Here is a 12,183-nt window from a genome sequence, read left to right on the forward strand (position 1 = left end):
ACTCTAATAACGCTCATCTTTCAGAACATGTGCGTGCGAGATCGAGCACAACTAGTACGTAGAGACGAGATAAATATTACTGAATCGAGAACAATGTGTTCCTATTGTAGTACAAACATTCTGGGCCACAAAGATCACACTCTACTAGTAAAAGTGACTTTGGATCAAAATGGCATGTATTAGGAACAATCTCAAAATTATGCAGAATATTCTTTTTGATTTGCGGAACAAGAAGGCATGACCATGTTAACATGCACCAATATCCTATAATACACTGCATAACACAAGTGGATATGAGTTTTCAATCCCTAGAGATTGGTAGAAACATCACCCAAGTATTTGTCTAGTAATGTGTCTTGCCCCACTCTTGTCTAAGGTGTAGGATGAGGACATTGATAATGACCCAATGAAAGCACCATTCTGTTAAAAAATTTTGCTAATAAAGATCACGATGTGTATTATGTACCAAATCATAACATATTTGTCGGTGTGCAAAGAATGAGTCCATCATTCCTATTTCATATGTACTTGTGCGATAAATTTCGAATATTATTCCAAATATATTTGGAATTATTCAAAATCAGGGACAATTCAAATCAAATTTAATTTCATTTGTCAAGGCCGATCTTTGTCACCCACAATTACACGTGATCTCATTACGATGTATTCACTTATATATTTTCCAAATAATACACATGACATAAGATGACCAAAATTCATGAATTGGATCACGATTCATCTGAGATTGTTCCAAATTATTTTAGATTTATTCTGAATTCAGAAGAATTCGAACCTAATTTATTTTAGCTGGTTGACATATATATTCAATCTTAGTAAAACAATTTATCAATCTGGAAAGACGAATAATTATACAAGTTATGTACTATTACCTTAAACTTTTGTACAAAATACAGAACACGCATAAAAATTGGTTTCTCTTAAGCTTAAATAACATATTGAACTACATTGAGTTTACAAAATGTCTACCTAATAATTAATAATTCCGTACTTACAACAAACTTAAAAGCATAACCATACAATAAAAATCATTCAAACTTGTTTTTCCAGCGATCCATGTTCATCAGATGATATACTCAGTTTTTCATAATATATACTCGCAACAACACAAGCTTGATTAGTGTCCATCTTCACTGTCTTTTTATTTGTAACGGGATACTCCAATGAAATTACAAAATGAATTAACAAGCAGCTTAAAAAAAAATTCAAAAAACAAAATAAATGATAGTTACTCAATCATTTCAAATGAATAAGACAAAAACTCATATGAGACAGTCTCAAGGGTCATTTTTTTGATACGGGTCTCTTATATGGGTTATCCATTAAAAAGTATTACATTTTTTTCCAAAAGTATTACTTATTATTATAAATATAGGTAGGATTGACTCGTCTCACGAATGAGACCTCTCACAAGAGTGTTACTCAATGAATAATTATTCAACAGAAACGACCAACAATATAAACAAAAACCACATAACAAATTCAAGAACAAACACATAAAAATAGTGATAAATACATGAAAATAAATAACTAAAAAAAATAATTTATGAACCTTAAAATATTATTAAAGGATTTCAAGTAAAACGAACGTCTGCATAATCATTCAAGAATTTCAAACAATTAATAAAAGAAAATAAATAAAAAATTTAGACAAAAAAAATAATCACAATCAATAAAATAAGACTAAAAAAATAAAACCAACGTCTGCATAATCATTCAAGAATTTCAATTGGTATTATTTGGTTTCATGTAAAGTTGAGGATAATTTCGTAATTTAGCATCAATTGGGAAGTTCAAACACATGTCAGACTTTTGTCAGGTAGTGTAAACACATAATTTCTGAAATGGGGACTGAGAAGCAAGTTAAGTTTGCCAACGGGGATTTATTCACAATTTCTCCTTAAAAAAATTTGAAAATATTTTTTTTAAAAGTGTTCTTTAATATAGTTTTTTGGACACATGAAACTTGTAATTTATTAATCTGAAATAATGTCTTTTGTTATAAAATCAACCAACCAAAACGAAAAATTCATTCGGAGGGGAAAACAAAATGAGGGAATGTGCAACCACTTTAATATAGTTTTTAAAGCATCAGCAGCAACGTATGTTTTTAGATATTTTTACTTTATAGAATTGGAGACAATGATGAAAATCAAAATAACATTACATTTAAAATATTAAAATATTTTTATAAAATAATTATTCAAATATATATTTATTCTTAAAATAATTTTTTTATAAATATTTTATAAATATTTGTCCGTTTGTTTAAAAAAAAAAACATTTTATAAATATTTGTCGAAAACTCGAAACCGAGTGGAAACATGAACCAAGTTATACACCGAAACTTATCGGTAAAACAAAAACAGTAGTTGCACCTCACCTGTATCCTATACTAATCCCACCTGGAATTTTCACTTGAAATCCCACACCGTAATATTTATGACTCTCCCCCCCACAATTATTTCCACACAAGAATTAAACAAAATGGGAACCCACTGTGACGCTAATTTTCACCGCATTCAGAGATCAAAACTGAGCGCCACCGCCGAGCCACCCTTATCGCCGCCATCCACCGCCGTCGACCCATGCCACACTAATCCTCTCCCGTACCTTCTCACTGGCCCAGCGGTAATGCTGGGAGTAATCCTCTTCGCTATCTTGGTCCTCGCCTGCTCCTACTGGAAGCTCTCCGCGGCGGCCAACGACGGCGATCGGATAGACGCGGAAGCAGCCGGCAAACGAGAGAGCATCTCCGAGGAGAAATCTTTGCCCGTGTCGGAAGAGAGGTTTTTAGTGGTCATGGCGGGTGAGAGGAAGCCTACTTTCTTGGCCACCCTCCGTACGTGAGCAGTAATTAATTAAGTTGCGGGATCAGTAGTACTTCTTGTAATGGAAACACAAAATGTAGAAAATGCAAAACAAGAATATTTCGACAAAATTTGTATTAATTAATGGCAGTGACATTAATCGATGAGATACAACTCATGTACAAGAAGGAAATCCGATAAATGATCCATTGGATTAATAAAATTTCCGGGTTCTTTTTTTATTTATCTATTTTAATTTGAATTTCGTTGTTCCGATTCCGAAATATATGTTCTTGCGTTGATCGGAGACCCGTCTCGCATAAATTTTCTACCATAATGGACCGGGTATTCAAGAATCGATACATGAAATTTTAATGAATTTGAAAAAAATTTATATTGAAAAATAATGTATCATGGATATCGAGATATCCCATTCCGCCGCACGTAGAAATCCGTGATAATATACCACGTATAGCTAGCTCTACCCCCAAGAAAACTTGATTATCACATCAACTAATAGATACGTGTAGTTTTTTTTTTTTAATAAGGTTGTTAGACTAATTAGGATTCTGATTATATCTCTGTCATTCTATTTGCAAATGAAAATTGAAGTTTTTACCTATACTCTGATTTAAAAAAATACAAAACGTTTGTTTCAAGAGAGAATCATATTCTGTGAAAAAAAATGGAAACAAAAAGAGTGTTATATTATTCTTGCCTCTCTTTCTTCTACTTTATTCTTTAGGCCAGCCTGATAGATCGGGGAAAGCCAGGTAGGCCGTAGGCGTCGTATACACATTTGAATGACTCATATTTACACAGTGTTTGAAAAAGCTTATACGAAGCTATTCTCAGCTTTTTCTTTCCAATTTAATTAGCGTACTGTTCGTTCGTGGCACATGTAATGATCTACGAAGTAATAAGTGTCTCGGGTTATCAGAGCGAAAGATTCGGATGATTATTAGATTTTAAAAAAATATATTTCTACTAAGGACTCAAAAAAAATTATTTCTACTATTATTCTATATATGCATAATGCACATAAAAATGAAATATAATCTCATGAGTTGGAAATTTCAAAATATAATAATAGCAATAACTAATAATGTAATGGGTCGGCCCAAATATTTTGAGCCCAAGTATCAATTTCTTAGAATCCAGCCTCGAAGTCTGTCATTGCCTTTCCTCAGTTCAACTCATACTGCTCGCAGCAGCTTGGAGCCGCCGTCGTCTCCACCGCTGCCGCCACCCTAATCGGTGTAATTCTCCGGAACCAATGCAATCTGTAAGTGTAAGTTGCTATCTCTCCCTCTGTAATGTGTGTACAAATTCTGACTGTTTAATTATTTAAATTCCAGCTTTTATTACCCGCTCAAGAATCTAATTTTCTTCTACGAGTAGTTTGTGGGAGCTTCCAAATTATTGAGTCATTGAAAGACCAAATTTCTCTTTATTGCTCGAAATACAGCTTCGAGTTGATCGAATCTCGGTAAGAGCGTTTTCTTTATTTTTTTGATCGCGTATCTTCAATTTTCGGAGGCGTGAATTGACCCAATTTTTCTTATTTTTCCTACATTTTTAAAAGTAGGTGTGTGAGTGGTATCCGAAATGAGAAGGAAATTTCAGATGGCGATGGAGAACCGAGTGGTGCAGTTTTCAACGTTTTGGATGCGTTGTTGAAAGGAAGTTTGGATCGCTTAAAAGCAATGAGGTTTGTTTTTTATGACTGCAATTGGTTGTTTGATCTTAAATCGTGGTATCATATGAATTGGAGTTCAATGCTCAGGGACGAATTTCTTTTTTTCTTCTTCTTCTTTTTTTTTTCCTAGAAAAAGAAACAAAACATACAATTTAATTATTTTTTAATTGAGAAATTATTTGCCCGCGGATCAATGTAATTTTCTGGAATGTTTCTTCAATTAAATATGCATTTTAGTTGAGGAGGAGTTTACCGCTGGCTCAGTTTACTGATAGTTTCTTGATTTTAGTTAGATAATATTAGTGTAATTTACAGTAGATGGTATTCGGAAATGAAGGAATTTTAAGTCTGTGTTTAGGAGAGAACAGAGATTGAGATACCTAGTCCAATATGGTTCTACTCACGCATTGAACCTTTCCACAGAATTCTATCCCTTTCAATATGGAATTAGTTGTGATCCATTAGCATAATTTGAGGGTGGTAGCCTGGTAGGGGCGATGGGTTATTCTGTATAGTAGGAGTCACCAAAAGTCTGAAGCCGATGCTGTCTGATGTTAATTCAAAATCTTGCGAAACAATTATCTTTAGAATGAGTCACTGACCAATTACCATGATGTTGAATTTCATGTAAAGATCAGTTCTGTAAATCAGTATGCTGAAGTTATGAGAGAAAACTATGACAAACTTGGCATCCATCAAATACTCTTGACCATGATAGCTTCAATTAATGTTTGTCACATGTTTTTAACCCAAACTCAAAATGTTTGCAGGGAAAGCATAAGCTGGGTTCATACGGGGGGTTGTGGTGCTATCTTGGAAACAGATTACAGTGGTGATATAACTCTTATAAGGTCTTTGTGTTTGGAAGGTAAGTTAGGAGCAGCCACATACATTTGGACTAAGATGGTTCAGCAGCTTAGACTTCCTGATATTGTAACTCACAATTACCTCTTAAACGCACTATGCAAAAGCGGTGACTTAGGGAAAGCAGAGTGGCTTGTTAGGGAGATGATATTCCAGGGACCCTTTCCTACTTGCTCGACTTTTAACACTTTAATGAAGGGCTATTGCCTTGTCAATAAAGTGGATAAGGCTCTGGATCTTTTTTCTACTATGGCTAAACATGGATTCAGGCCAAACAGAATCTCATGTAATATTCTCGTGCATGCCCTTTGCCAGAAGGGCTTATTAGAGGATTCAAGAAAGCTTCTTGAGAAGATACTGGGAGATGATAATGATGGGGAAACCTCAGAGTTAATCACTACAACCATCCTTATGGATGGTCACTTCAAGACTGGGAACACGCTTGAAGCACTCTCTTGTTGGAATGATGTATTCCAAAGGGGTATAATGGCTGATGTTGTTGCTTATAATGTTATCATTCATGGACACTCTGCTATCGGAGACATGAGATCTGCGTATAAATTGTTGTGCCAAATGTTTAAAAATTGTTATCTTCCGGATGTTATTACATATAATACTCTAATTGGCAAGCTTTGCAAGGCAGGCAGGATCAACGAGGCATGTTATGTTTTTGGTGATATGTCTATGATGGGCGTTGCGCCTGATCACATCACATACAAAATGATTATCCAAGGTTTGTGCATTAATGGAGATGCAATTAGAGCTAATAATTTTCTGTGTCACATGTTGGAGTACTCCGTTAGACCAGATCCTCTCATTTTCAATGTCATAATTCAGGCCTTTGGAAAATGTGGAGACATACATAAGGCATTGTCTGTGCGAAATCAAATGGTTAAACTTGGTGTACTACCTAATATTTACACGTACAATGCCCTGATTCAGGCGCAAGTAAGAAACGGATATATCGATCAGGTTCATTATCTGAAGAAAGAGATGAAATTGCATGGTGTTTTACCTGATTTAGTCACTTACAATATGTTGATTGGTGTTGCTTGTAATATTGGTCTCTTAAGTTCTGCTCTCCAGCTACATGATGAGATGCTCAGGAAAGGGTGTGATCCAGATATTGTAACTTATACTATATTAATTAAGCATTACTGTCTACGAGGTAGCATGAAGAAGGCAGAAGAGCTCTTTTTAAGGGTGCTTTGGTCAGGTTTACGAATGGATCATGTTCCGTTTCTTATACTAATGAAGAGATACTTCAAGATGAGAGAGCTAGATAAAGTATTCAATCTTTACTTGATATGGTTAAAGAAAGGAATTTGAATGGTTTTAATATTTAATTACATGTCAGCAAACAGAAGCTTTCACATTTGTATGAAGCTTTCGCTTGGCATGGTGCAGCTTGGATTTCTCTTTGAGGTGTGCCTTCGCTTTTGTTCTACCTTTTTTCTCTGCTATGCTTAGAATGCTAGTTAGGAGGGATCTGAGCTCTTATATTTCACTTGCATGTTATTATCTTTTGTCTCAAAGTTTTCTTTTTCACTTCTTGGATTTTAGCAACATATTTTAAAAATTGGTTGAATTCTAGAACTGAAATGCACGGGGCCTTGTTGAAGCATTTGTGATCCAGAACCGTGGAGAAATTGGCTTTGGATTTTAGGCTTTCATGGTGGCTCCTTTCAAATAAGATAATATCATCATCACTGGCATAAAAGCAGCAGATTCCCTTTGTTGACGAAGTGTGCAGATGTTTCTGAACAGAAGAGTGTTGAATGACTGGCATGAAAGCAGCAGAGATTCCCGTTGTAGATGAAGTGTGCAGGTGTCTGTGAACAGACAAAGTGTCGGGATTCAACATCAAAACCTTGAAGTCGTAGTTCTCTAACAATGCCAGCAGAGATACAAGTAAGGTTTTTAAATTACCATTTTTCTATAGTTTCATCAAAATGCCTAATAAAGTCGTTCAAAATACCTTTTAGGCACCTCCAAAAGGTGAAATATACGAGCTCACAGATGAAGATGCTGGAATAATTGCGCAATGATTTGCAGAAACCAGAGGTAAATAAATGTGTAAAGAGGACATGAGATGATTCCATGTAGTTCGACTCCAACATTAATTCTTGGATTTGTCCGAGGGTGATCCACACCCTTGGCCTTGTATATTGTGGATCAGCCTTGGATAAATGATCGAGACCGATGGATTTGGGCGTATGAGATGGGATAAGAGCGGAGAGGAATTGGGCTTCTGAGCAGGGATCTTAATTAAGATCCGATTGACCTTGAGCGGGTATTTTATATTCAATGGTTCCACTCGTCTCACGGATCTACGTTGGGCTTCTGAGCAGGGTCAGGTATCTTAATTAAGATCCTATTGACCTTGAGCGGGTATTTTATATTCAGTGGGTTGACCCATCTCACGGATTTAGATTTGTGAGACGGTTTCACATAAGTGTTTGCCAATTTATTTATTTATAAATAAAAGTGAAGATATGAGATATCTTAATGTTTTATTTATTAATAGAGACTCAATTGAACAAGACAAAAACTTCTATGAGACGGTCTCAAGGGTCATTTTTTTAGACGGGTCTCTTATGTGGGTTATTCATTAAAAAGTATTATATTTTATGTCAAAAGTATTACTTATTATTATAAATATGGGTAGGGTTGACCCGTTTCACTGATGAGACCGTCTCACAGGAGTGTTGCTTATTAAACAATTATTTAATTCGTCCGACCTTAAGTCGGCTAATTAAATGTGAATTATATTTCATTGGAATTGGTAGGATCAATAAAAATGTATGATGCATCATATTTATTATTCTTAAACTAATTAATTTGTTGACTATGATATTGGTTCGATTAATTGAATAAATTTTTTGATGCAAGCCTCCTGAGAATTATCCGGTGACAGAATAGCGAAACAAAACAAAACCTTGAAAATAATTTCATGTTTATCTGCTCTAAGATATAGGCCAAAAACGATATTATTTATTTATTTGTTATTTTGGACATAAATTCAGTATTGGTGGCTATTTGTGAAAAATGAATGAAGCCAAATCAAAATTGACCAAGTATTAACATGGAACACGATGAATATGGGGAGTCACCGTAACATTATCGGCTCCATCTCCATCCCATCTCAGTGATGGTGTTCGAGTTGGTGAATTAGTTTCATTTCAATTAATCTGATTTTTGTTGTTTTTAAGATATTAAATTGTCAAGAGTTTACTCAGTGTGCTTGAAAGATAGCAACTGCATATCCTCATTTTATTTAAAAAAATGCCAATTATGCAACGCATCAACTTACCAACTCCGATGATGCGTATCCCAAGTCTGGTCATCACCTTCCGATGACATTTTTATGGATTTAACCTAGATTATAAGTGGAATTCAAATAAACAATGAAATAAAGTCAGTCGGGTTATTTATAATATTGCTATTTTATATATAGCATTTTTCCACAAATGGGAAAATCTATCAAATTGTAATTTTTTTTTATATATCATATCTTTAATTATATTTTAGAGATATATGATAATATTGTATGGATATGCATAAATCTAGTAGACTTATACAATAAAATAAAATTCTATGTGGACTATGACTTTATAAATAAGAGGTCTCAAATCCTTATATTTTTTCCATAACACCTCTCATGTTTTTCTTACACATCTTATTTATGTCTTTACAAGTCTTTTACATGCTTGCTTCCCCTTGCAATTTCAATATATTTTCTATTGAATTTTATACTGATTTGAGTGTCGGAGATATTTTGGGATCATTCGGCTCAGTTTATTGAAAAAATAGGTTCATTGATTAGCGGTTCGATATAATTTATTTAATATGAAATTTTTGAACGCATATATAATGCCTACACCGTTGACCAAAGTTCATGGCGATGAAAGTGAGCAAGACCCGCATGGATTTAATCTATTCTGTTGACGAGACTCTTATCTTTAACATATTGTCTCAAAACTCAAAAGTATGTTCAAAGTAAATATTTATCGATATGTATAGGATTAATAATTTTTCATTATGTTATATATGCAAATACAGATCTAATTTATGACAGTTTTAGATGGTAGCCCACTCCAATTTTTATTTTTTTTGGTTACGTGTTTAAGTTTTTCACTTAGTCCATTAAGGCTAACCATTTCCACACTCAAAACCAGCTCGCATCTTTGATTTTAGGGCACAACTCATTTTTTGTTGAACCGCACAAATGCAATGACCTTATTTATATATATATATATATATATATATATATATATATATATATATATATATATATATATGAGTTATTTTATGCTGCCCAACAACCATGCCCAACTCTGTGTCGACCATGTACAATATGTGAGTTGACCAGCACAATTGGTGAGTTGACTTATACATGGTGGGTACGAAATTAGGCATGGTTGATGGACAATATAACAAAACTCATATATATATATATTTAAATTTATTATAATAATTATAATTTATTATATTAAATTCAAAGTCATTCAATTATATATATATAATTATAAATATTCACTTTTAGATACAAAATTCTTTTATCTTATAGTACAAAAAGATATTAAGATGGAGGAAGTTAAAACCTACCATCTTTACTCTAGTTACGAGGGACTGCATCATTAACTCAGTTTTTTGAATAAACAACAGATTATAAATATGTATATAATTTTTTAATCACGGGTTTCTTATTTTATTTATTTGAGTCAACCCAAAAGCTCATAATTTTATTCTAGACTAGATAAAGTCTTTAAAACATTTTCCCCCACAAATTGCTATTGCTTGGCTGATAAAGAGCCACGTGTCGTTTAAATAATGGACTGCACGAACCCTTTTAACTTTCCCTGTTTAGATAAAAGATTTCTTCGTACTTGGGACTGTGTCACCAAGATTTTTGAAAATGGGGACTTGCGAAACATCCAAGATAATATGCGATTCATGCAAAACGACGCCGGCTCTGCTCTTCTGCCGCGCCGACGCCGCCTTCCTCTGCCTGGAATGCGACTCCGACATCCACGCCGCCAACAAGCTCGCTTCCCGCCACGCGCGCGTGTTGGTCTGCGAGGTGTGCGAGCAGGCCCCGGCCGTCGTCACCTGCAAAGCCGACGCCGCCGCGCTCTGCGCCGCGTGCGACGGAGACATACACTCGGCTAACCCCCTCGCCCGTCGCCACCAGCGGCTCCCCGTCGTTCCCTTCCGCGGCGCTGCCTCCGTTACGAAATCAGCCAACTCCTCCGCCGGCTCTGCCGCGTTCGGCAATGAGTACATCGCGGAGGAGGAGGAGGCGGCGGAGGAGGCCGATTCTTGGCTCCTCACGAAACTTGACGAGGGTCCCGGGTGGCCTGCTTACAAGTCTCATGAGGATCAGTACTTGTTCACTGATTCCGATCCTATAACATTCTTGGATCTTGATTTGATATCCGTTGAACATGAGAAGCCTAAGCAGGAGTATTCATGTGATGGAGTTGTTCCAGTAGTTCAACCCAAAAATGAATTCGAATCGGGCCATATTCTGGGTCCGATTGTGAACGGGTTTCCCAGTAGTACTCACGATGTCAAATTTCCAATATACTCGCAATCCATAAGCCAAAGTGTGCGTATCGATCTATATATGTACTTGATCCTTGATTTGTTTTCGTTCATCTTCATTTAATTTGTTGGTTAAAGTTTGAGTGATATATTATGGTTGCTGCAGGTATCATCTTCCAGCTCCTTGGAAAGAGAAGCAAGGGTGTTAAGGTACAGGGAGAAAAGAAAGAGTCGAAAGTTTGAGAAAACCATTCGATATGCATCGAGAAAGGCGTATGCGGAGACAAGGCCAAGAATTAAAGGGAGATTTGCAAAGCGTAGTTCGGAGCTGCTTGAACTTGATTCCTTCATTGCTGCTTATGATATTGATGCTTCATTTTGTGTTGTCCCCACCTTCTAATTATATATATATATAATCATCATCTCTTACGTGCTATCAATGTACTCAATTTTGATGATAACTCGTGGGAAGGGTATCATACGTTGGGTTATTCAACGAAGATGTGAATGTAATATTGAATCTAATCATGAAAGCATTGTGACATGTTGTTGTGCTGTACTTTGAATTATTAAAACTTGAAATGTTTTTCAGATTTAGTAATTGCTCGTTGAAATTAGCAAATCAAAACAATTAATGTGACATGAGACTACGGTGACAGAGGGAGGAAAACAACAAATGTGGAGAGTGGTGGATTGGGGCCATTCTATGCTTGCGGACCGGGCAGTACGGGTCTGCCAGATCCAATGGTCTCGAGCCATTTTGCACATCACATCATGGTGATGTGTTATGGCCTGGGGACGTTGGATTGTCCTCCGGGCACTACCCCGGAGGCAGCTAAGAATTGCCCAGTGGATTGATTTATTGACGAAAAGTTTTAGTTGGTTGTAACGATGCTGTATTTTAACGTTAACATACAATTATTTCACCCCCACAAACAGGGAATGTTTGACCCTAAAGTTCGAGCTTATCCCATGGGTACAATCCCATGTATAGGTGAAGCTTATTAATTGGTCCAAATCATATGTCCATCCACGGGTACTACCCTATGTATAGGTGGAGCTCACTAATTGATCCAAATTATGTGGTCATCCATGGGTTAGTACCCATGGAGTAAGTGGGGTAGGATCGAACTTTCCTTGTGGGCCGAATTTTCCCACAAAGTAGCCATCCGAGAACAGTTCGAAAGAATTATGTTTAAAAAAAAAACTAAAGAAAAGAAAAATATAGCTTGAAAGAAGAGGAAG

At 35.7% G+C, this 12,183-nt stretch overlaps 2 protein-coding genes across 5 annotated transcripts; both read left to right on the top strand.

The window, feature by feature from the left end:
- The first annotated feature begins 3,910 nt into the window (after positions 1-3,910).
- LOC140888609 (uncharacterized) lies at positions 3,911-8,125 on the top strand. 4 transcript variants are annotated; one of them, XM_073296311.1, is made up of 6 exons: positions 3,911-4,119; positions 4,187-4,317; positions 4,417-4,539; positions 5,298-6,816; positions 7,014-7,302; positions 7,377-8,125. In XM_073296311.1, the coding sequence occupies exons 1-4, from the start codon at positions 4,105-4,107 to the stop codon at positions 6,718-6,720; spliced, it is 1,692 nt and encodes a 563-aa protein (XP_073152412.1). In that variant the 5' UTR covers positions 3,911-4,104; the 3' UTR covers positions 6,721-6,816; positions 7,014-7,302; positions 7,377-8,125. The 4 variants fall into 4 exon arrangements, with proteins under 4 accessions (XP_073152412.1, XP_073152406.1, XP_073152419.1 ...); XM_073296305.1 differs by having other exon boundaries at positions 3,912-4,119; positions 6,986-7,302; positions 7,377-8,123; XM_073296318.1 differs by having other exon boundaries at positions 3,912-4,113; positions 6,986-7,302; positions 7,377-8,122.
- Positions 8,126-10,296: 2,171 nt separating this feature from the next.
- On the top strand, positions 10,297-11,482 carry LOC140875515 (zinc finger protein CONSTANS-LIKE 3-like). The gene is made up of 2 exons (XM_073279219.1): positions 10,297-11,002; positions 11,105-11,482. The coding sequence occupies exons 1-2, from the start codon at positions 10,310-10,312 to the stop codon at positions 11,336-11,338; spliced, it is 927 nt and encodes a 308-aa protein (XP_073135320.1). The 5' UTR covers positions 10,297-10,309; the 3' UTR covers positions 11,339-11,482.
- Positions 11,483-12,183: the final 701 nt, after the last annotated feature.

This window comes from Henckelia pumila, chromosome 1 (genome assembly GCF_033568475.1).
Source record: "Henckelia pumila isolate YLH828 chromosome 1, ASM3356847v2, whole genome shotgun sequence".
NCBI lineage: Eukaryota > Viridiplantae > Streptophyta > Magnoliopsida > Lamiales > Gesneriaceae > Henckelia > Henckelia pumila.

Coding starts and splice junctions, on each gene's coding strand:
- LOC140888609 (XM_073296311.1), top strand. Junction 4,318..4,416: donor TTCGAGTTGATCGAATCTCG/GTAAGAGCGTTT, acceptor TTTTAAAAGTAG/GTGTGTGAGTGGTATCCGAA. Junction 4,540..5,297: donor GATCGCTTAAAAGCAATGAG/GTTTGTTTTTTA, acceptor AAATGTTTGCAG/GGAAAGCATAAGCTGGGTTC.
- LOC140875515 (XM_073279219.1), top strand. CDS start 10,310: ATGGGGACTTGCGAAACATCCAAGATAATATGCGATTCATGCAAAACG. Junction 11,003..11,104: donor CGCAATCCATAAGCCAAAGT/GTGCGTATCGAT, acceptor TGGTTGCTGCAG/GTATCATCTTCCAGCTCCTT.